This window comes from Pongo pygmaeus, chromosome 14 (genome assembly GCF_028885625.2).
Source record: "Pongo pygmaeus isolate AG05252 chromosome 14, NHGRI_mPonPyg2-v2.0_pri, whole genome shotgun sequence".
In the NCBI taxonomy this organism is placed as follows: domain Eukaryota; kingdom Metazoa; phylum Chordata; class Mammalia; order Primates; family Hominidae; genus Pongo; species Pongo pygmaeus.
Window position 1 is genome coordinate 59817314 of NC_072387.2, and position 25665 is coordinate 59842978.

Sequence of the window (25665 nt, forward strand, 5' to 3'; positions counted from 1 at the left end):
TTCTGTAAAATATGCTCACCACTATCCCTTGGGTCCTTAGAAGGTAGAAAGAGAAAAGAGCTGCAACTAAAGGTTTCAAATAAGGCTTAAAAGGCAGGAAAACCTGATGTAGAGAATTATTACCAGTTGAAATGAGTTGCCAGGCAGAGGCCTGGGACTGTTATCACCAGAGAGCTTTTCAGATCTCATCCACACCAGCTAGTATTGCTTATCTTCTGCGTGCAGCAAGGAGATTGACTGGGCCATCATTCCTAGAATACTGGGGACACTGGTTTTGTGAGGACAGAGAGACAGATGCCACTGAGGATGTGATGAGGGACTGATGTGGGCTCCAGAGATTTATTTTGTAATTGTTAATTGTGGTAAAATACACATAAAATTTACCATTTTAGCCACTTTAAGCCTACAGTTCAGTGGTTTTATACATTCGCATTATTGTGCAACCATCACCAGCATCCATCTCTATAACTTTTTCATCCTGCCAAACTGAAAGTCTGTACCCACTGACCACTTCCCATCCCTCCTTCCCGAGGTCCTGGCAACCTCCATTCTACTATCTGTCTCTGTGAGTTTGACTACTATAACTACCTCATATAAGTGGGATCATATAGTATTTGTCTTTCTGTTATTGGCTTATTTCACTTGGCATAATGTCCTCAAGGTTCATCCATGTTGTAGAATGTGTCAGAACGTCCTTTCCTTTAAAGCTGAATAATATTCCATTGCAGGAATATGATAGATTTTTCACATCCATTCAGGATGGACCCCTGAGTTGCCTCCACCTTTTGGCTATTGTGAATAACACCGCTATGAATGTGGGTATATAAATGCCTCTTCAAGACCCTGCTTTCAGTTCTTTTGCATGTATACCCAGAAGTGGAATTGCTGGATTGTACAGTAATTGTGTGTAATTTTTTGAGGAAAGGAACCACCACACTGTTCTCCATAGCAGCTGTGTCATTTTACATTCCCAGCAAGAGTGCACAAGGCAGAAACTTGCTTTTTAGGGAAGCAGAGAAAGGCCTGCTCTTCCTGAGGTGAAGCACATGGTATTCTCCACTAGGAGGTGCAGAAAGTGACAGTGGGTGGAAAGAGTGGAGCAGACACTGAGATGGGCCTTGTTTTATCTTCACCCTGTACACTCCAGATCTAGACCATTTGTATGCATGTGCTTATGTGCGTCATCATAAAAGATGCATCAGATCATGTCTCTTTCAAGATTCAGAGTTTCCAAGGGCTTCCCATGGCCCTTGCAGTCCCTTCCAGATCTTCACCAAGGCCTACGGCTCTCTGGCTTTATTTATCTCTCATTTCCCTTCCCTCTTGCTCATTCTCCTTCTACATTGGCCTGTTTTCTGTTCCTCAGATGCAGCGAACTCATTTCTGCCTCAGGACCTTTAAACCTGCTGTTCTCTCTACCTGGAATGATCTCCTCCATGATTTCCTTCCCATCATCCAAGTTTCAGAGGGCCCTTCTCTGCCTTCCCCACCTAGAGCAGTTCCCTTTCCCCAACCCTCAGCACTCTGGTTTTTCTTCTCACACACTTAATCACTTTTCTAAGTTTTTGTCTTGGTTTTAACACAGTACCACAAACTGGGTGGCTTAAACAACATAAATTTATTGTTTCAGAGTTCTGGAGGCTAGAAGTCCAAAATCAAGGCATCAGCAGGGTTGGTTCCTCCAAAGGTTGTGAGGAAGAATCTGTTCCATGCCTCTCCCCAGCCTGCTGTTGCACTGGCCTTCTTGGCCTTCCTTGGTATGTGGAAGCACCAGCTTGGTCTCTGTTTTCACGTTCATATGGCATTCTCCCTGTGTGTGTCATCTCCAAATTTTCCCTTTATGTAAGGACACCAGTTCTATTGTATTAGGGGCTCACCTTTCTCCAGCATGACCTCATCCTAATTAAGCTAATTCCATCTCCAACAACTCATTATTTCCAAATAAGGTCATATTCTGAGGTTACTAGGGGATGGGACTTGAACATATGAATTTTGAGGGGACACAGTTCAACCCATAACAACTATCTTGTATATTTATCTGTTTACTTGTATCTGATCTGCCTCAGTTATTATATTGTCAAAAAATGAATGAGTGTGAGCTGGGGATAGAGGAGTGAGGGCCATCTGGGATCTCTCATGGGTCCCCGAAACCCTCTTCAGACTCTAACGTATGGGTTATTGGGCAGCCCCTTATGCCAGGCTTCACCTTTCAGAGCAATGGAGATGGCAGACATGCAAACCAAGAAAGCTAGCAAAGCATTCCAGTGCTGTGGCTTCAAAACTCATCCAGGGCAGCACATGGCATGGGCTTCAGAGTCTCAACTCTTGTACTCACCTGTTGAGTGGCTAGGGGCATGTTCCACTGCATTGGGAACCTTTGTTTCCAAATCTGAACGCGTAGGATGGTAATTCTTCCCTAGCAGGGTCACTGAGACCTGTGGAAGAATGCCTCTGGCGTGCCCTTGGTCAGCACCCATGACCCGGGAATGGCAACCGTTACACACAGAGGTGGATGGTTTCGTGTGGCCAGGGTGGGAAGATGCCAGGAGAGGCTGCTCAGAAGAACCTATGCCTGAGCAGAGCTGGGGCAGATGCTGTTCCGGGGGAACTGGGGAGCCCCAGGGAGCAGAAGGCACAATGGCCTGGGCAGGATGGGGCCGGGGCAGCCGTCAGGGTTCCGAGCTGCATCTTCCCTGGGCCAGAGACGTCTGGTGAGACACTAACTCAGGAACAGGCAAATCATGTTCCAGTTCCAAAGCCCAAAACCAGCGGAGTCATCCCTGAGTCCTCTCTCATGAGACCACTTGCTCTACCTCAGGACGCTTGCAGAACCCTGCCACTTTCTCCACTTCTGCTGCCACCTCTGTCTCTAAATGTCACTGGCATTTCCTCGTTTCTCCCCTGGCTCCCACAGCCACTTCTCCACTGGATGGGCAAGGGATCCTTTTACAATGCAAATCAGATCATGTGACTCCTGCCCAGAACCCTCCAGCGGCTACTCATCCACAAAGCTCAGTTCCTCCCAGGGCCGGTGAGGCCTGCCTCCCCCTCCTGCTGACCTCTTGCCTTTCCCCTCATCTGCCCGTGACCCTGTGTCACCTGGGGTCCTTCAGAACGCAGGGTACCTCCCATGCTCGCCTCACCCGTCCCCACCACCTGATTCCCTCCCCACATAAAAACACGCTGGCTGCCTCACCCCCGCAGGTCTCCCCTCAGGGTCCCCTCATGAGTGAGGCCTCCCTGGAGGTTCACTGAGATCTGTGGGAAGAATAGTCGGTCTTCCCGCAGTGAAACGCAGTTGTCCCTCTCTCATTCTCAGGCACAGATGCCCCAGCCCATCCCCTTCACCTCGCTGTGTTCCTCCCCATAGCACTGTAAGCTGCCAGCGCACGGCAGCTGCCCACATCACAGGCTTGGCCACCTCCCTACCAGGGACAAGCACCTTGAGGGCAGGGACTTGGTCTTGTTTGCCCACTGCTGTCACCCTAGCGCCTCTAACAGTGTCTGGCACGTGTTAGACACCCAGTGTTTGTGGAATGAATAAAAGAAGGAAAGGGAGGGAAGGTGGTGAAGATGGCAACCTTGGACTGGTAGGGGTGTGTGCAGGAGGCTGAGGGAGCAGTGGAGAGCCTTGGCAGAGGGGGCGGTTCAGAGGCAGTTCCTGGGTGTGTGCAGAGTGAGGAGGACCCCCCAATAGGACACAGAGGAGGCTGTGTCAGGAGGTGTCCGGGAGGAGGGCTCCTGGGGCTGTGGTGTCTGCTGGCTGGCTGTGAGCAGGAATCTCCAACCACTGAAAGCAGGGCCAGAGAGTAAAGCAGGTTGTGAGGTGGCCATCCTGTACCCTGTCTCTGCACCTTATGCCAAGCCTGAGGCCTGTGGGCCAGCTTTCCTCCCACACACAAAAAATGGTGGCTGTGCTGATGGAGTCCTCCATCCCCAGGCCAGCCATGTGGCTGTGAGAGAGCCCTGCTTCTCCCAGGGGAGGGCTCAGCCAGTGTCCCTGGGAAGGCCAGAGATACACACTGCCATGGTCCGCCCTTCTGGAATGACACCTCTGCTTTTTGCTGCCAGAAGTGGTGACAGACTATCCCCAGTTGGTCTTGCCTGGGAATGAGCTCATGCAGGAAAGCATTTACCCTAGAAATAATAATGTGATAACTAATGTTAATTGCACGCTTAATAGGTTCCACGCTTTGGGCTAAGTGTGATCTAATATCTTACTTAACCCTCAGCATTTCTACCAGCCAGAGACCATTCTTATCTCCATTTTGCAGATGCACACACTGATATTTAGGTCAGAAAACTGCCTACTTCCCAGTACTACAGATGGTAAGTGGTAGGACTGGAGTGGATGGAGGCACAGCCGACTCATGGACCTAGTAGAGACCTGGCATTTCCAGTGCTGGCGTCGTCTCCAACTTTAGAAGGCATAAAAACCTGGAGGGCTTGTCAGACTTTTGGATTCTACCTCCAGAGGGTCTGGTCCAGCAGATGTGGGCTGGGGCTGAAGTTCTGCCTCTCTGACCAGCTCCAGGAACTGGCCAGTAGCACCCTCCTCGACATTTGCCAGGCACAGCGCACTCCAGGGCAGGATAGCCCAGCTGCTGCTTCAGGTTTGATTACCACCACCTAAGACACAGCCACTTTTTAAAATATTTGTAGTTTTAATTAATAACAGTCTCAGTAAGAGCATCAAGAATACAAGTCTCAAGAGGTATCTGGAGAGTGAACAAACCTTCCTCAAACTGATTTTATCCCACCTGATGTCTGATACACAGCAGCTACTCAGTAAGCATTAGCTTGCCTTATTACTCCCGCTTGGGCTCTGGTATTCTCCGGGCAGGGGTGCAGTGACCTGAGGGGCAGGAGATCCACATGTGGGGGCAGGAAGACACTTGCGAACAGCAGGCTATGGGGCACGGGGCTAGGGCAGAGTCCCCGGACCTGGGGAAGTGATAGTAATATGCCCGCCGTGGGCTTGCCCCTAGGCCGAGACCCTGAAGGAAATCGCTGTTTCAGCCAACTGCATTGCCTGCACAGGGTCATTTCATCTGTGCCGGCTACCCAGCGTGCTTGAAAGTCACCCCCAGAAAATAATTTCTCAGAGCGTCATCTGGGTTTAATATTCTGGCGGCAGGTATAAGTGACATCATTGCCTTTTCAGCCCTGAGAGGAAGAGTAATTTTCTTTTAGGAAAAAAGAAGTGAACTATGATTACAGGCAGATCTTTGAGGTGGAGGAAGGAAAGTGGGGAGTTTTAAGCGATGTTTTCTGCTCTCATTCTTGGAACGGCTTTCCCTCTTGCCCTTCCTTTCTCACTTAGCTTATTTAGTTTGGTCTGTTCAGGGTTCCGTTTCTTAAGGGAGGTTTGGTGGGAGATCTGGAAGAAAGTGCTGCTGCTTCTGTATGTAGCAAATGGTGCCCAGCAGGCAGGGCCCATCCCCTGGGACACAGGGCTACAAGACAACCACTCTATGCCTGTGAGTAAACCACACCAAAAATGGCCAGTCCCGCACTTCCAGGAGCTGCTCAGGTCAGCAAACTCTTTGAACAGCTCCTTTCAGACAGGTACAGTACTGGAGGGAGACAAAGATGAACCAGAGGGTCCCTGTGCCCCAAGTTCACAGCTGGTTCCAATTGTTCTGTGGCATGGCTCATGAGAGCCATGGCACAGGGAAGTGGGGTGTGGCTTTGGAGGGACACCCTCCTGGCCCAGGAAAACAGGAAAGCATAGCCAATGCCTGCTGGGAGGCAGCAGTTAGAAGTCCAGGCTCTAGATCTCACAAAGCAGAGACCAAATCCCGTCTGTCCTGCAACCTGCCAGCTTTGTCAGGTTGGCCTGTTCAAACACCAGATCAAAAACCTACTTTCATCTCCACTGAATTTTCCCCCATGTTAGTAGTTATTTTTTGTTAGCTTCTATTTATCTTTCTTTTGATGTTTTCATACTTTTAATTATAATTTTATTAGAAAGTAATAAAACCAAATTACCCTAAAAAAAGTTTTGGAAGTTGCACAATATTTTTAAAAATCACTCATGGTGCTACCACCATCACAGAGCATTTTGGTACATTTTCATCCACATCATTTTTGTCATGTGAACTACATGTCAATTTTTTTTCTTTGAATTCTTTAAATTTTTTTTTCTTTCTCTTCCTCACTTATCCCCAAAAATGTAGGAAAAGAACGTTTTGCTAAATGGGTTTCAGGCCTTTGGGTTAGTTGTCTCTTTTTTGTTGCCAATCTCCTTCCCATTTAAATGGAAGGTCAAACATTATGTTCACTTTAAGGAAATTTCCTCCTGGCTCTTGGCTTTATGCTGAGAGAATGGGCCCCTGGGACTTTATGTGAAGGGAGTCCCTGCTTTGCTACCAAAGAATCTAGGTTCTACTAGTTTGGATTTTTGTCATCTCAAGTCACTATCTTCCCGAGGTGGTCTGGAAGGGGGCATGTGTGAGAATCCAGTTACTATTTACCCAGGCAACTAGCTCAGCACCGGCTCACAGCAGGCTCTCACTAAGCTTTAAAAAGTTAGTGCCACATGACCAGCATCGACTGGCCTCAGACATCTGCAAGCACTCACCCAGGCCACAGGGTCAGGCAGAGGGCTCCTGGACCCACTGTAGCCCCTGCTGGGTCAGTGTAGCTGGAAGACTGCGGGCCCTTAGTGGGGAGCCACAGCCTTTCCCACTAGGGGGCCTCTCACTCTAACATCTCCCTGTGGTGTTCTGACCAAGGGTGGGGAGGGAGACACGCTGACCCTAAAGGGAGGTGGTAAGGAGTGAAGACCTCCAGACCCAGCCCACAGGGGCTCTGTCCATCTGCTCCTGAAAAGCCCACGCTGGCCTGCCTGCCATAATGCCAGCCCTGCCTGGGTTACTCTTAACCAGGCAGAGAGCCTGCTCTCTGTGCATTCCCCAGCATGGGATGGAAAAAGGGCCTGAATGGTCCTTGGTCCCTTTGCCAACGTTTCTGTTCCCCTGGACCTCACCACATCCCTGAAGACGCCTCTTCTCCTCTGCGACCTCACCCTTCCAGGGACAAGAGCATTGCACAGCCCTGGCTGGAGAGTGATGGGATTAACAAGAGATGGAGCCCCACATGCCTCTCAGGGGCACCCTCGCTTGGCCGAGTGAACCCTCTGCTACATGAGCTTCAGACTCAGTGCTTTGTAAGTAGGTGGAAAACCTGGCTGAAACAAGCACAGCACCCCGCTTGGGCACATGAAACCCTCCAATCCCCTTTGAGAAGGAAGCAAGTAAACGGTGCCCCTTCACTGTGCTTCTGCTTATTGGGAATTTCCTATAATCCCGTTTAGTTTGATTTTTTATTTCTTCAGTACTTCTCAGTGTCTGTATTTGGTATTTATAAATTATATACTGCCATTTAAAAAAATTTCAGTAAATATATACATAGCGGGATAGTTGTCCTCACTAAGAGATCAGAAAGTGAATATAGCAAGGGCAGAGAAATGAATTGAGGATTAAGTGCTCAGCTTCCTGGAAGCGAAATCAGAAAGAAAAATGAAATTTTTATTATTTAATTAAAACAAAATTCCAGATCTGAAAACAAACTTTTCTGGGTGCTGAATCTCATTAGGTCCTTTTAGGAGAATCATTCAAAATAACAGTAAATGGCCTTCCATTATGACTTTTTGAAGGTGCATGAATGTTTTTCATATGGCCAAGGACAAAGTCAAGGGTGACTGATGCCTTTAGTAGCTATACCCATTGGTACTCTAGGCCAGTGGTGCTGTCTTGCTTGCTTTGGAATGGTTTTAATGCCCATGATTGCTATTTGTCCAACTTTAGAAGAGGAAATAAATAAGAATTGGCTTTAAATAAAATCTTATAGTCACTGGATGAGAGCAGCCACTTGGGTTGACCCCCAAGGCACCCCCTCTCCCTGCCAGTTGTCCATGTTTCCATTATCCTATAGGATTCCTCAAAACCTGACCCTTCACCTTGTACATCCTCGGAAACTCAAGCCCTGCCTGTCTGTCAGCCCCTCTGCATCAGTCCCTCCTCAGTGGCCTGTGCTTTGAGATCTCTCTTAACTGAAACTTAAGACAGCTTCAAAGTTGCATACACCTGCCAGATGTAGTGGCATATGCCTGTAGTCCCAGTAACTTGGGAGGCTGAGGCAGGAAGATCACTTGCGCCCAGGAGTTCCAGGCCGCAGTGCTCTATGATCACGTCCGTGAATAGCCACTGCACTCCAGCCTGGACAACACAGCAAGACCATATCTCTTTCAAAAAAAAAAAATGGCATACACTGTTTATCTTCCACAGCAGTGGCTTCCATTTATTTATTTGAAATTCTAGTTTATGGATTTTATGGATTCATAATAGCTGTACATATTTTCACAGTACTTGTGGCCATCTGATATATAACCAAATCAGAGTTACTGAGATGTCCATCACATTTATTAAGCATATATTTGCACCTGTCATGGTTCAGACATTGTGTATATATCATCTTTAAGCTTTGATGCTAAGAATCATTTTTCCTGTTTTGTGCGTTAGTAAAACAATGATCCAAAGACTGATCTCTGAGCCAGGGTTTGCATTTGTATCCTGTCTCTTCCAAATGCTAGCTCTGCAACCCTGAGCAAGTTACTTTCCTTCTCTGTGCCTCTATTTCTTTATCTGTAAAATGGGGGTAATACGAGTAAGCATCTCATAGGATGGCTGTACCAGTCAGGGCTCACTCAGAGGCTTAGGAGTGATCTAGCCTAAGGATAGCACACAGCTGGAGGAGCTGGTGGAGAAGGAGACTCCTGGTGTTGGGGCTGAGATCTTCCCAGGTCGGCTTGGCCACCAGATGGGAAAGAAGGCTGCTGGGAAGTTGGGGAGATGTGTTGGAACCCACCTGTGTCTCTCACCGCCTCAACTTCTGTGACGTGGCGACCTGAGGAGGAGCTGGTACCCATTGCCATGGTCCTAAAACACACCTGCCCAGGGCCAGGTGAAGCTGAAAATGGAGATCTAGTGAGAGCTGAGGAGCTGCAGGCCTGGGAGCACTGAGCCAGCTGACTGGGGACAGCCCTACTCTAACCTTCAGAGCATGAAGAAATGGCTGCTTCTGCATTTCCACCTTACACCCAACCCTATAGAATGCTGCAGGGAAGGGACTTCTGGGTGGTTCTCGCATGCCTAAATCAACACAGTCAAGGCCACATGGTTATGGGATGAAATGAAGAAAATATAGGGAAAGAATTTAGCATGGTAAATCCTGGCACACGGTAAGGACTATTAAGAATTAGCTGCTGTTATTATCATTATCACCGCCGCCACCACCATCATCATCATCATCAGAGTCCATAAACCACTAAGGATTGAAATGCACAGAGGCGGCTCCACCATTAGCTGAATTTGGTGGCTGCCCAGGGCCTTCCCAACAGCAAGGGCCTCTTTTCAGACCACAAAATATATCACCTTCCTGACTGAGATAGGAATTCAAGATGCTTGATTGGTCGATGGGAACATGTGCCCATCTCACTCACATATGTGGGATTTATATAAATTATTCTAGAAGATGCCACAAATTACTTTCAAGTGGCTCACCAAAAAACTATACAGATTACATATATACTCATACATATATGTATACATATATAGATAATATATGTGCATATGTAGATTTTTAAAATAAGACAACTTCATCTAAGTGGTGGGTCTAGGGGTGTTCCTTAACACTTTTGGATGTTTGAAAGTTTTATAATAAACATTGGAGAAAAGTGTAGGTATTTTCAGCCATTTTTAGGGGATAGTTTTGGGGGCCTTTCTCCAGTGGAGGCCACTGAATAAATATTGCCAGATTTTTATTTAGAATATATAAAAGCTATCATCTGCTAGGTAAAACATAAGACACACACAGTGTCTCTGTCCTCCTAAAGTAGGTATCTAAGTTGTACTCTTTTCCTTTTTTTTTTTTGTTTTTTTCTTTGAAACCACCTTTGTAAAATAAAATTGTACTTTTAATATGCATTAGTGACCAGGAATCTACCCGTCCAACCCCAAAGCCAGTTTAATTAGCAGGGACTCAGTAATGCTCTGAGGATGCATCTGCAGGTGTTTGTTTATGGCAGAACTTGACAACTAGATTTTAGAAGGTGATAGGGCCCATTATGAGCCATGGAGACTGATGACTTACCAGAAACAACACTGCAAGTTTATAGCAATTGTAAAAATGTCTGTAAGTCAGAATGGAAGTGGCAAGGGCAGGAAGCTTGAGTATTATCATCCTGAAAGACAAGGCCACCTACTTGGGAAGGGGGGCCTGCCTCCTGCATAGCCACGTTCCTTGACCTCTGCTCATACAGAGCCCTCAGGCTTCCACCATGCACCACCGCCCTCATAGTGACAGGAATAAGAAAAGTCCTGCCACAGCATCTGCTACTATAGTTAATCCTTATGGCAGTTGTTGGCATCAACACAGACCTGTAATCTTTAGGTCAGGAGGAATTTATGTCATGCCTAAATTTAACCCGTTGTCCATTCAGCCAATTTATAGAGTGTCTGCTCTGTGCCAGGCTCTGTGAGCTCAGAATACATCAGTAAACAACACAGACAGAAGTCCCTGCCCTAGTGAAATTATATTCTAGCAGGGTCAGGCAGATAATAAACAATAGCTGTAATAAAAGTTATGTAGTGTATTAGGGGAGCCGATGGGAGAAATGGGTTCAACCTGCTTTTTAAAACTTGTAATAGGAGGCTGATTCTGTTTCTCAAATCACTGTTTACTAAACCTCCAAAGCATAAGGATTTTTGGTTACTTGAATCAAGCCATTATTGTCCTCACACATGCTAAGATTCACTAGTAATCCAAACCAAAAACTTCTGGAAGCATGTAGATAAACCTCCTGTGGAAGAAATGACCACATTTGTTTTCAAATATATTCCCTTGTGTTTACATAATATATATTATACAAAATATATAGGATTTTGAAATTTTTTAAATGTATGTCATTTTAGTTCGATCCTAGTATATTGCTTATCTGAAATACTTGTAGGAAATTGCAAATAGATTTTTCTGGACCTCAAAAGAGAAGAATAACTTCCTGAAATTGAGAAGCAAAGAAAATGCCTAGAACTGCGGGGTTGAAGTCAGAGCTAAATCTTTAGGCTATGGCTATCTGTTCATTTCCTATAAATTTCCAAGAAATTAGGTTTTATAGGTTTCTTGTCACATAGGTTTCATGTAAATAAGATTTTTTTTTCTAAAAGTGTTCTTTTCTGATTCATTTTGAACAATGTAAACGAGAAATGTAATCTAGCTGTTTTAAGAGAAACAGCTACTACTGAACCACCTAAGCGATGCTCTGAGTATAAGGGTTAAGCTGCCCTTCTACTAGTATTCAGCACTGGTCAGCTCCAGATTGTGGCCAGCTGAAGTGTTGCCTTTTCAGTACGCCTTTACTGAGAGCCTCCTACCCCATTCACACAGAAGTGCCATGTTAGAATAACCCAGTCCCGCCTCCCTAGCTGTAGTCGGTGTGTCAAGACTATCTGTGCACCAGATGTCACGAGGCCTTGGGGATTGGAATTGGGAAAGAAAAGTTGGCTCTTCCATGTAAAGCTTGGGGAGTGGTCAGCAGCTGTGTTTTCCACCAGGGAGAGAAAGCCATCCTGCCTTGAGTGAGAGGAAGGGTGCTGACCTGCAGAGAGAAGTCCAGAGAAGAGAAGGAACAGGACTTGTTGCGTCGGAACCCTTAGCTCCACTTATCCTGTGGCCCAGCTGCATTCCTGCAGTTGTGGACATCTCCCCAGTTCATTCAATCTCTTTTCTTAATAGCGTGAGTTGGGTTTCTGTCCTTGACAAACGAAAGAGTAAAACAGTCTTAGGGGACAAATTCAGTTCTGACATCTTTCCTTTGAAAGGGCAATGGAAAGGAGTAATGAGAACGGCTGAAGAAATAACAGGACCAAGGAGGAGGTTTCCAGAACTTGGTCATTATTGAGTGAAGAAATAATTTTATAAACTTTCTTAATGTCATATTTAAAAAAAAAAACAAAAAAGGTCTTTTATCTCCTTTTCACTAGAGGAAATGGATGAAAGTCAAAACCCAACCCACACTGTTAAGAAGAGGGAGAATCCAGTTGGCTTAGCTTAGTCTTTTAGTTGCTTTTCATTAGGTCAGGTGTCTACCCCAGCTCAGTCACTTAGGTGGCAGGATCAGGGTCCTGTAGCATGAACAGGTGCAACTGGGACCTCAGGAGGAGGCCTGTGCATGGTCATAAGAGGACACCACGTTGTAGGGCCCAGATGTCAATAAAGGAAATTGCTTTCCAAGATCTACTTAAGTCTAATGGTGTGGATCGCCAAGTTATGAGCAACTTTAGCGGCTTTCTTTCCTAAACCTGCTTCTCTCTTCAGTTGCCTGGCTGGTTTGGGGTTGCTCCTTTAGTATCACACTCAAGTGGGACATTTTAAACAGCTGGGGCTTCCAAGTTCAACCAGCTCGTCTCTTCCATTAACTCAGGAACACCAAGTTATCAGAGGGCTACAGAGGCAGCAAAGCCTCAAGAGAGATGCAGAATCCAACTGAGTAAGATGTAAGTAACTTAGGAGAAACAAACACATGCAGAGCCAATGAAGCCATGATGGAAGTTAGTCACAGTCTGAGTAAAGTGCAGAGAGGATGGGCCATGTGCACAGCTCTTTTCAGTTCTGAATCCCTGTTACAGAAACCACAAGAGAGGCTGCTGTGTGTCCCTCCTTGTTGGGACACCCCCTGGCCAGAATTGCTGTCTGTGTGCAACCTCAGTCAGCTAGAAAAGCAACACCAAACTGTTGGAAATGATATAATTACCTGCTTAATGGACACTAAATCCCAGAAAAATTTAGAATAGAAATAATACAGTAAAAATACATGATATTAACATTTTTTGTGGTAGCTGAGAAACAATTTGGTCATGTTTGGTATTTTAAGAATGTGTTGTGTTTTAGAGAATTTGACCTATTAAGACAAGAGGTCAACCTTGTGATTCCAATGTAAAATGTAGTTTAGAATTGATTTAGATTTGTACTTTTAAGTTGAGGAATATGAAAGCAAAGTTTTAGTAAATTTGTAACATTGAAACAGTTAAGAGGATCTAATTGTCACTATGTTTATATGTTGAATTAGATTTACAAGAGTTACTTAAGTACTTTAAAGATTTTGTTTATGAATAAGACCACTGAACTACTTAAAAAGAAAATCAATACATTAAATGTATAAATGAAGTTTAAGATGTTAAAGGAAATTAAGCTACAAAGCCCTTTTAAAAATAATTGTTAATTGTTAACATTTGCTAGACTTATTAATAGAATAAGATTTGTGAGTTGAACTCAATCAATTTAAGGGAAAATTGAGCTTGAAATTGGTAACTTTAATCAATTGAATGTTAATTTTTTAAAGTATTTTTTGGATTTTTTTTCCGTACCCAAAAGCAGATCAGAAAACCTACCTTGATATTCCAGAATTTTATCTGATTATGTAAACACCCACCCTAGGTAACTAATGGAGGGTTAGTTTAATCCCAGCCAGGACTACTTTAGGTACAGCCAGAATCCCAGGACCCAACTACTATCCTGGGTGAGTTTAGAATCAGTGAGACAGTTCTGGGGGTCAGTTCTCACCCACAGTGTTCCTGGAGATGTCCTGTTTACTCTGGGTTCTTCCAGCTCCTGTGGACATGCGGTTCTGGCCTGTCTATTTGAAGGCCCTTTGCAACTCCAGGGTGGGCCCACCCTGAATCAGAGACCCCCAGACCCAGATCATCCTCTAGCCTTAAGGGTCCCCAGCAGGTTAAGAGGCTGGTACTTTTTCAGGCAAATAGCCCACTGACTACATACTGAGTATGTACATACTGAGTATGGCAGCAACTGAAAGGTTGCTGCCATATCTGAAAATGCAAACTTGAGATAACTCATTATTTACAACGTACTTGCATCCCATCTTGTCTCTGGAGAAGATACTTAGTTAATTGACATATTCTTTGAACATCTATCAAGTTGTCCTGTCTTTAGGTCCTTTTGTTTCTGCATTTGTGTCTTAAATACTATGCACTTCAAAGATGGGATTTTTTTTTAATTTATAATGTTCTTACTTGATTTTTACCGCTCAAGAAAGCCCACGCAGAATTCTGGCCAGGAGAGCACCTAAGGACTGCTGCTTTGCAGATAACAGAATAGCCACAGTGAATTCTTGACCTATTCTTGGCATGAATCTTACTAACCCATGAAACTTTGAGGTGCTGTCCTAAATTCTATTTGCTGAGAAGAGGCATTGTTAGTACAAGGCTAATCTCAACAATCAACATTTTCCCCCCTTAGGCAGATTTATGGAAAATATTAGATCTATAGTTACTCTTTAGAATCTACAATGGCCATGACGTCCATGTATTCTGAGGAAGGCTGGATGGACCGTTTGTTCAGCCTGAGTCTTTGTCCTGTGGGCGGTTAGTTGATCTCTTCTGATGTAGGCAGCCTGTGTTTTTGGCATAAGCATTACAAATATATTCAATAGTTCTCTGTTTTAAGTGAGCTAACAGATAATACTGCAAGAACAAACTTATGTAAGCCATAGAAATGGGTGGAACTGATGAGGATTCAAGGCTAAAAAGCAAGTTTTGTTATTTAAACAGATCTGCAGATAAGAACAAAATAAAAATTTATTGGGAGGGAAATGTGGCAGTGGAAATTCATTCTCTGGAATTTCCATTATCCATATCATTTTCCAGACAGAGGTTAATTGAAAGGACAAGTCCAGCATACTTTAGCCAAGATAATTATATACAAAGAGGGGGAAATGTGAATGCTAAAGGAATTAACATAGTAGGGATAAAACAAAAGGGACAGAACACTCCTGTGCACCGGCGCTGCCTCTCCCACTAGCTTTCTCACTGCACATGATACAGGGCACAGTTTTTCTAGGTCTCCATTTTTACAGCTTTCCAGAATCACAGATTTTTGGAGCTGGAAGCTTGCAAGAGTTTAGTTCACATAGAGTAAAAAAAGGCATTTTTTTAAGTTTTGAAGAGTATATAGTCATGAAAATATAAAGTCATTCAGAATAAAATAATTTCAGTAGCCATAAAAATAGATAAGGGCCCCAGAACAAGAGAAGTAAAGCCAGCTAGGCAGAAGGGAAAATCAGAAAGTTGGCCCTTGTCCGGCTGCACATTAATTCAAATCACCTGAGGAGCTTTTCAACTGATGCCTGGGACGCACCCCGGAGATTGTTTCAGTTGCTCTAGAACGGTTTTTTTTGTTTTTTTTTTTTAAAGCTTCCTGGGTGATTCTTATGTGCAGCCAGGGTTGCAAAGTACTGGCCCACATAATACAGTAAATTCTGCTCTCATTTCTGTTCCTCTTGGCATGATTTCATGACAATCTCAGTCTTGAGGACGCTGCCAGTATCTTTCCTGGAAAATACATGTATTCACTGATTCTAATGATGGTGTGTGTGGCCAGAGTGGAGGAGGGTTAGGTGGGGACTATGATGCCCAGCTGCAGTCTGGGCAGTAATATAACCTCGCCAAGTCCAGTGGAAGGTTTTGAGGGTGTTGAGGAGACCTGACTCACTGGTGTTACCACAGTTTAGGCGTGGATCCTTTTCTGATACGGTCAGCTAGCTCAGCCTTGCAGTAGTACTGCTTTTGAGTTTTCATAATCCATTTTTATTATGTCAAGTAGTGGGGGCTCACTTTTCTCTGAATTAGTGATTGGAGTCCAGGCCAAAAAGCAAAAACAGTGATAAGTATCTCACACTTAAAGTTCAGAGAAGCTCCAGCTGTGAGACCAGCCACTTCCCTCTTCAAGGCAGGCTGGGTATCCCAGATCAGCAAAATCAGAATATCCTTTTCCCCCTACCTTCTTACAAGGAAGTTAGGGGCACAGGAGGTCAGTAGGTTGGCTTTGGGGGCACACCTCCCCTCTGCTCCCTACCAAATCAAGAGTCCCCAAACCACAATCCCCTCCTGCCCGCACTGATTGTCTCTCGTCTTTATCATTCTGAGACACTGAATGGCCAAGACTTGATGCTGCAGGCCTGGGCCCTAAGAAAGGAGCAGGAGGGAGATGGCTGGGCTAAATGAGAAACAGACAGTGTCTATGCCTAGACGAGAGAGTGGGAAAATTGGTTTAGAAGTTTGTACAGAAAGCAATTGACAGGAGTCAACAAATTAAAGACCACAGGCCAAATCTGGCCCGCCACCTATTTTTGTAAATAAAGCTTTATACACGCACGCACACACACACACACACACACCAGTTGAACCCCCAGATCAGCTACCTCTTCCCCTTCCCATCAGAAGGCCAAAGCTTACTCTCTGGAAAGATGGACCAGGGACCTAGACCACAGGACGCCAAGCACAGTCAAGGTGGGAGTGCCATACTGGGCCCAGGAGGAAGAAGTGCAATCTGTGTTACGCTTCTGGGATTGCCAGGTTCCTAACACCTGCCCAGGCAGGAGGCTGAGGGAGTCCCCTCTGGGGAGAACTGGCAGGCTAGTGGCTGCCAAATCAGACAGCACAGATATTGAACATTTACATCATTGCACAGAGTTCTACAGACAGCACTGCTCTAAGAAATAAGACTTGGATAAGGGTAAAACCTTTTTTCCCCCATTATAAGCTTTGTAAAACTAATGTGTACTTTGTTTTTAAAACTCTGTTTACATATCAGTTTATAAAAATAAAAATTTAATTCAAAAAATGATAGGGAGGCATTCCCGCAGAACTTAGACCCCCAGGTTTATGCAAGGGCATTATATTTTCATAATACAAAAGTTTAGCAGCGACTCTCACCTGGGGGCACTTGGCATCTCTCCTCCACCAGGGGACATTTGGCAATGTCCCAAGGCATTTTTGGTTGTCACAACTGGGAGGTAGCCAGGGTGCTATTGGTATCTAGTGGATAGAGGTCAGGGATGTGGTTAAACATCCTCACAGGACAGCTCTCCCAACAAGGAGCTATCTAGCCGAAAATGTCAATTGTGCTGAGCTAGAGAAAACTGAGATTAAACTGAATCTCCAAGATTCCAGTCAGGCTTCCAAATAGATATGTATGCATGTACTTTTTATTCTAATGAGACGGGGGCTTGCTGTGTTGCCCAGGCTGGTCTCAAACTCCTGAGCTTTAGCAATCCTTCCACCTCGGCCTCCTGAGTAGCTGGGACTACAGGCGTGTAACACTGCGTTGGCTTAATTTTTTTGTTTAACTTGAATCCTTCAGGCTAGAATGCAGTAATTAGCTAAAGTTCAGTCCCACAAGCTAGCATTATACCCTCAGTGCAATAGAAAATTAAATTGGAGAATTGAAGAAATTATCTGGATAATTCAAAAACAAAATACTCTATCTCTTGTTGTTCAAATAAAGTAAGAATGAGATTTTTAACCTAAGTTATTGTTAATCATTTCTGTCAGCTCCTCCTGGTCATTGAACTATGTCACGGGATATTTCTCTTCGGAAATTTCTTAAAATCAATGATACTTAATGAAACTCTGATGATCCTTTGTTACTATAAAAATCAGTTCTGTCTACTCCTGTGTTTTACAGCCAATGGGCAGGGTAATTCACAAATTACACCAAAAATAAATATTCGGGGAAAGATGCAGAACTTATACAAAGAGAAAGCTTGCACCTGGGAGTGATATTCTTTCAAGTTTTACAGATTCTATCATTAGATTTGTTGGCGCTAGCTCCGGGTCCTCAGCTGTCACTTTGATTTTCTCTGTTGTTCCTCCTTAAGTGAATAGCTTTTTAATATACATCAGATCAATATCCATGTTGTTTCCTACAACTTCTAGGTGCCCAGCCCTTTTCTGTTTATTAATAGTGTCTCCTGGGATCCTTGCCACATTTTCACAAAAGTCGCTACTGATACAGGTTGACTATCCCTTCTCTGAAACGCTTGGGATCAGAAGTGATTAAGATTTCAGATTTTTTTGGATTTTGGAATATTTGCATTATACTTATCACTTGAGCGTTGGAAATCCAAAATCCAAAATGCTTCAGTGAGCATTCCTTTGAGCATCATGTCAGCACTCAAAAGGTTTCAGATTTTGAAGCATTTTGGATTTCAGATTTGGGATTAGGAATACTCAACCTGTATTAAACAAAGCTGGTCCCTGAGGCAACTACTCAGATATTTTTTTATTTGAAAAGTTGCTCTTTATCATTAGATGTTGCTACTGCTTTTCCCAAAAATATCAGAGTCCTCATAACTTTTTTCTGTTAAAATCAAATAATATTTATTGATATTTATGACTTATGATATATAGGCATATATCATAACTTACACATGTATAAGTACCTTAAAATTACCTTAAGTTATTTTAGAAGATATGTATTTGTATCTCACATGTATTTTTGTATTTATTCATTCAGGAATATATTGAGTGCTTGCTATGTACAAAACTGAACATTTGTTTAAACACATAATTGCAGGATCAGATGTCAAGCAACTCAGTTTCTAAAAGCCTCACAGAACTAGGTGAAGATTTAACAATTAACCCAGTTCCTCTAAATATGTCAATATCTCTTATTTGTTGAGGTAATTTGTAAGCTCAAGTTCAACTGAGAATGATAGGGACCTAAAGAATCGTGGCTTAATCAACAGTGGCTTATTTTCTGTCCTACCTGTGGTCATCCACAGTACTCAGGAATCCTGGTTCACAATGGCGACTGGACGCAGTAGCAAAAAGTTTTTAAAATAGAGCAAGGGGCCAGGCATGATGGCTCATGCCTGAAATCCCAGTGCTTTGGGAGGCCAAGGCAGGAGGATCACCTGAGGCCAGGAATTCAAGACCAGTCTGGGAAACATAGCCAGACCCTGTATATACCAAAAAAAAAAAAAAAAAAAATTGGCTGAGCATAGTATCACATGCCTTTAGCTCTAGCTACTCAGGCAGCTGCAGCAGGAGGATCACATGAGCCCAGGAGTTGGAGGCTGCAATAAGCTATGATCGTGCCACTGCACTCCAGCCTGGGTAACAGAAGGAGGCCCTGTCTCTAAAGAAGTAAAGAAATAAACCAGAGCACGATAAGTACCAGCCTTAAAGAAAAAAAGATAAATGACTTTAAAAAGAACTTCTGTTCATCAAAAGATACCAATAAGAGAACAAAAAGGTAAGCTACAAACAGGCTGATGATATTTTTTGCAATGCATATATCTAAGAAAGGTGTTAAATCCAGAGTATGCATAAAGAGCAGGCATGTCTCTAAAAAGCATGCCTAAATAGCCCATAAACATCTCATAAGATGCTCAATATCATCACTCATCAGGGAAATGCAAATTAACAACATGATGAAATGCCATTACCCACCAGAATGGCTAAAATTAAAAAGAATTACAATGCCAAATGCTGGTGAGGACATGGAGCAACTGGAATACTTATAAATTCTTGGTAGAATTATATATCAACGCAACCAATTTGGAAAACTGACAGTATCTACTAAAGCTGCAAACATGCTCATGCTGTGGCCCAGCATTTCCACTCCTGGGAATATACCCAAGAGAAATGAGTGCATGTTGTTCACCAAATGAGGGGAAGTGGCCAAATGAGGCTTCACAGCAGCACCTTGAATTTTGTCTCCGAAGATGGCAAGTATTCTCTAAGTACACAGACACTGGGAGCACCATGTAAAGTCATGGAGATACAGACGAGCATGAGGTGTTTGAGAGCATGGTAGTTGTAAACTGCTGGAGCACATGAGTTAGGATTCTAGAAAGACACAAGGCTCAAGGTGTAGGCCGGGTCTTGTAGAGCTTGCCAAGGAGTGAGTTTTGCCAAGGAGCTTGTTCAGAATGGAATTCTCTGCATATGTTGCTATAACTGATGATTTTCCAGAAAGCCTTACACTTCCATAATAGCGACAGGAAGAGAAGGTAGACAGATGAAAATCCAGCAAGCATTTGCTCAACCGCCATCCTGTCTAGCTCAGCATCTCTTCGACAACTTTCAAACGTTCTACCAAAAACATCACTGATTTTGCAAAACGTGTACAGGCTTTGTCCATTCTTAGAGTGAACTTTGCCCTTTCCATCCAAATCCTCTTCCTGTACTGACCATTCCAAAAAGACAACACAGGCTTTGCCCATGGCCAGCATCCTTAGTGAGTGTGTGAAAACCACCCAAAGGAAAGGGAAAGGAAAAGCAAAACATGGTGTTTTTCTTTAGAGCAAGACTCTGATTTCTCAATGTGAACCCGTTGCCCAATTTTCTTGAGACAGCCTCAAATTTGTATTAGTCCCTGTGTTAAAATGGCCATCACGGGCTCATTACACAGCAGACATTGTCACACTGCTTATGTTTCTGCCAAGGAAAAACAAGAGGAAATGATCTTACTGAGAAAGAGGAGGTGTGAGGCTGAGGGTAAAGTCCCTGACCATGAACAAATCATGAGACTCTGCCAGGGCTCCTGGGGGAGGGGCAGAATCACCTTTACTAGTGATTTAAGAAGAAAAGATTCTTACCAAAAACATAGCTGCACTCGTATATTTATCACAGCACTATCCACAGTGGCAAAGATATGGAATCAACCTAAGTGTCCATCAGGTGGATGACTGGGAAAAAAAATGTGGTATGTATAGCATGGAATACTCCTTAACTATAAAAAGGAATGAAATCACATCTTTTACAGCCACATGGTTAGAACTGGAGGTCATTATCTTAAGTGAAATAACTCAGAAACAGAAAGTCAAATACCACCTGTTCTCCTTTAGAAGTGAGACCTAAACGATGGGTACACATGGACATGCAGAGTGGAATAAGAGACGCTGGAGCCTCCACAGGGTGGGAGGGTGACCGGGGGTGAGGGCTGAAAATTACCTATTGGGTGTGCTGTTCACTATTTGGGTGATGGGTACACTAAAAGCCCAGACCTCATCACTATGCAGTATTTGCACATAAGAAATCTGTACTTGTACTCCCTAAATCTATCAAAAGTAAAAAATTAAAGAATTGGCCGGGCATGGTGGCTCACGCCTGTAATCCCAGCACTTTGGGAGGCCGAGGTGGGTGGATCACATGGTCAGAAGATCGAGACCATCCTGGCTAACATGGTGAAACCCTGTCTCTACTAAAAATACAAAAAACTAGCCGGGCGTGGTGGCACGTGCCTGTGGTCCCAGCTACTCAGGAGGCTGAGGCAGGAGTATCACTTGAACCCAGCAGGCGGAGGATGCAGTGGGCTGAGATCGCGCCACTGCACTCCAGCCTGGCGACAGAGCGAGACTCTGTCTCAAAAAAAGAGAGAAAGGATTCTATCCATGTGCCAGGGAATGAGCCTCTTGACACCCAGATCCTTGAAAAAGATGCTTTGGCTCAGTGGTCCGCCGCAGACCCCTTTGCTTCCCCAACTGCAAACTGCACTCAAAGGTGCAGGGAAAACTTTTGGATCGGTTACTGAATTCCAATTTTTTGGTGACTTTAGGGACATAACCAAATTTCCCGGGCTGGTTGCCTTAAGCACATTAATTTATGTGATGCTATTCTGTTCCTTAGATAAAGTTCCTTAAATAGAAAGAAGGGAGCTTCTGGATTCCAGGGAGGCAGCTAACCTGCACTGCTTCAAAGAGAAAGAAAGGAACCAGTACATCGCTGCTATCACTTGGAGCAGCTCAGGAGGGCAGCCCCCAAGAGCTGAAAGCCAGGGGGAGACTTCCATGTGAGGAGGATTCAGGTTCCTGTTTCACTCTAAAAAGGTCCACTGAGGAGTTGTCTCTAGAAACATCTGAAGTAACTCCCTCTCAGCCTCTAGTGTTTCTGGTCAGCAGACAAGCACACAAGGGAGGCCAGAGATGGAACCACCACCAGGAGAACAGCACATAAAGGAGCTCTAACCTTCACAGGTGCAAGTTGTCTTTAAATCCAACAAGACCCCACTTTTAGAAACTGACTCCTCTGCCACTGGACAGAGCCAGAGAATACCACCAGATCTGCCCAGATCCAAACCCTGCAGGCACATCAGCTCCAGGCCTCAGGAGGGATGTGGAGGCTCCTCAGCCACCTGCCTCCTGCTGCTGCCCAGGATTCCTGCCGTTATTCACTGTGCCATGTCAGCCTCAAATTCCGCCCACCCAGCAGGCAGCTCCACTGTGCACGTGGGCACCCTCCAGTAAAAAAGACCGGGTACCATCTCTCTTCAAAGCAGCAGAATGTAGGGTTTGTCTGGATTCCTACCTTCATCATGTGGTAAAAATAAGAGAGTACAGATAGATTTCTGTTAAACAAGCACAGTTACGAAAATCTCTGCAAAACTACACAATGTTCATCCTCCATCAGTTGTGCTTGATTTTAAGCCAAATTGAACAGTGTCCTATTCCCTGACAGTGGGAAGATTTAGACGTCCCCTGGCATTCCTTGCATGGGAACCTTGACCTTCTGCTCCTCATAAAGCAACCACAAAGGCTTCCATTTTCAGGCAGAATCAGACTGCAAAATTTTTCACCAAGTGCATGCTCTCAAATAAGACTTTGAAGACAGAAGTTACAAGGTGATGCATACTTATCAAGAAAGAAAATGACATTAGGGCACCCAAAGGAATTGGCCTTTGGAAAAAATAAGATAGACATTTGAATTAATAAACATTGTCCCCCTCCCCCGGAAACAACCTCTGTACCCAAGGACTTCTTTCTCTAATAGCCTCATGACTTATTTTCTCTTTTATTCAGCCAATTCAAATGATTAAGAAAATTGGTTTGTTTCCCCAGCAGCCACCCAGCTGTGACACGTCTCAGGCACATCTGAGCCTTTTGGGGCTGCTCCTTACCCCATCCCAAAGGGGTGACTCTTCATTCCTGCTGGATGCCAAGAGAGAGCCCTTGTAGTAAACCCCAGTCAAAACCCTTTTCTTATTGCAGGGATTTGTAAATCAGATACTGTTAATATATACTAAGTCGAGCCAGACCGACTGCCCCCAAACTCATTCTTTAATTGAAACCTTGAATGCATAGTAAGGTTGGCCTGGGTTCTGGCCTGTAGGCTTGGACACAGACCAGAGAGAGAATCTGAGAGAAGCAGACCCTGGTGCAAATGCACATCGGAAGAGAGGTCTCCAGTTCTGCACAACAGAAATGGGTTACTGGTGAGCTGCAGTGAGGGCCGGGGAGGGCTGCTGGACCAGGAGGATAGGCTGGGATATGACAGGGCAAAGCTGCTCATCCAACCCCTGCAGGATCCGCAGGATCAGTCAGCAGGCGGCAGCTCCCTTTCCTGTACACAGTTCCTGAAAGGCAACGTATATAGAGGAATCAATAGTTACTAGCAACAAGTAGATAAATGCTAACCCCGATAGCCCCTCACTCATGGAGGATTTACTGTCTGGAACCATGGACCACCCCACCCTAAGATTGTATCCTGGCTATCATGCATGTACTAGAATCACATCCCATGTGGATCTGGTCTGAAATTGTGCATAGCCCATCCTGATTACTTCTGTCCTCTGATCAGTAACATTTCCAAACAGTGTCTATCAGGTGAGCACACTGTGATTCTTTGGTTGGAAGGAAACAAACCCTGCAAGCTTTCTCTTTGCATTTTGTGATAATTCTTATCTCCGTTATCCTGCTCAGCCAGGCCCATGTTCTTTTTGCCAGTTTGTTGAGCACAATGGGCATGTGTGCTTTAAAAAGTATTCTGTATTGTGATAAGGAGCTGAATCTCCTCCTAGCCTCGGAGATGGCTCCTCAGACTGAAAAGTCTGTCTGGTGCTCCTCAAAGCTCTGCTACCTCTGTCTTTGCTCTAGAGATTGCAGAACTGGTAATGCTTTATTGCCATGACATTGCCAGGAGTTTCCAATGATTGGTAACTGTGTTTCCTGATGCATTTAACAATTCCCATCCTGCACTAATGTGATCTGCCTCTCCCCCCACAGGCACAAAGGGTGCATAAGAAGTTTCCTAAACCTGGCAGAGTACATCATTCCTCCGAGAAGAAACGTCATTCCACTCCTTTGCCGAGCACTGCTGTACCAAGCCATACACCTGGCAGCAGCCAGCAGTCCCCGCTCAACAGTCCTCACCCGGGGCCCATCCGGACAGGCCTGCCTCCTGGGCACCAGCAGGAATTTGCCGGACGAGCCAACAGCACCCCCAACCCTCCCTGGTCTTTCCAGAGAAGCAAGTCCTTGTTTTGTTTGCCCACGGGAGGCCCCTCCCTGGCCTCCTCAGCTGAACCACAGTGGTTTTCAAACACAGGTGCCCCAGGGCACAGGGCATCAGAGTGGAGGCATGGCCACCTCCTCTCCATCGACGACCTAGAGGGGGCCCAGGAGACAGACGTGGACACAGGCCTGCGGCTGTCCTCATCGGACCTGTCTGTGGTCTCTGCATATTCTGCACCCAGTAGGTTCTGCAGCACAGTGGAGACACCCCTCCCCTCCGAAAGATGCAGCAGCCACTGGGCAGCTCACAAGGATTCCAGGGAGGGACCACTGCCCACTGTCAGCAAGGTGACCACAGAGGCCTCCTGGGCTTCTCTCCCTTTCTTCACCAAAAGGTCTTCCAGCTCCTCAGCGACAGCTCGTGCTGCTCCCCCTGCTCCCAGCACCTCCACCCTCACAGACTCCTCCCCACAGCTCCCACGCGATACCCCCAAAGTCAAGCAGACTGATGGAGACATGCCACCACCCCCAGGGTCGGCTAGCCCCGGGGATAATTACATGGAGGAATTCTATATCTGAGTGCCCTCTGATCTTGTTCTCGAAACGCACAAACTCAGAGACACAGACTCAGGCCCCACTGCCCTTCTGGCCACTGAGCACACCACATTCTTCATGATCCATTTCCCAAGAGCCCGTAGCACATTTGCCTCCCACCCACTCTTAGCTGGGGGGTGGTATATCTCTAGAGACACAGCAGAAAAACACTGGCATTTTTATGCAAATAAATTCCCAACAAACTTGTCATAAAATATATTTTTTGAATATTCAGCATTTGAGATATGGTTTAGTGGGTTTATACAATTTAAATGGCTTATATAATTATTTGAAATGAAAAGAAAACCTAGTCAGCCAGAACCAATTTGGCAATTTTTCCATGGTATGAAGGAAAATCAATTAAGGCCAAAACGTTGAATGTGGAAGAGATAGTAAGTGACTTGTATGAGGGATTACTGCATAATAACGTAACACACACCTTACTGGATTCTCCATATATATTTACATTACCAGAGAACAGTGGCCCTAGGGATGTTTAAGCACTGCTTATAGTGGAAAATGTCAGCTTGAGAAGTAAACATATGTCAGACTACAGGTAATTCCTCACCTTGAAGCCATGCAACACCTGAAAATCTGGATTTATACAGAAGTTGCTAATGTGTTTTATAAAGATTTAGCATGAGTAACAGACTCCTGGTGCATTTAAAATATGTGAGTTCCAGAAAGTAGATTTGCATACACCTTTTCAACAGCACATTTCACTGGAATGGATGAGGGGCTTCTGAAGACCACTCCACTACCTGAATTTATTTGGATCACTGAGGAAGAGCATTTGTTGGGATTACAGAATTATAGGCCATTAGACATCATGGGTAGGTAGTCTTAAGTTTCTTCAACTTTCAAAAACCACAGTCTAAGGGCTATATTCAAATGACAGGAGCTGCACTGTATACTGCTTTCTGCAGTGACCATCTGGGTCACACATCCTATGTTTCTCATTTTTAAATGATTTGGAA

The 25665-nt window shown here is 44.7% G+C and overlaps 1 protein-coding gene across 2 annotated transcripts in view; it reads left to right on the forward strand.

Annotated features, from left to right (window-relative positions):
- Nucleotides 1-25331, forward strand: part of FAM124A (family with sequence similarity 124 member A) — a 57109-nt gene extending 31778 nt beyond the window's left edge. For both annotated transcript variants that reach the window (XM_054446948.2, XM_054446947.2), the window contains one exon: nt 23867-25331. In XM_054446948.2, the coding sequence (XP_054302923.2) occupies nt 23867-24673 (807 nt within the window). In that variant the 3' untranslated portion in view covers nt 24674-25331. The remainder of the gene's footprint in view (nt 1-23866) is intronic.
- The last annotated feature ends 334 nt before the right edge of the window (nt 25332-25665 follow it).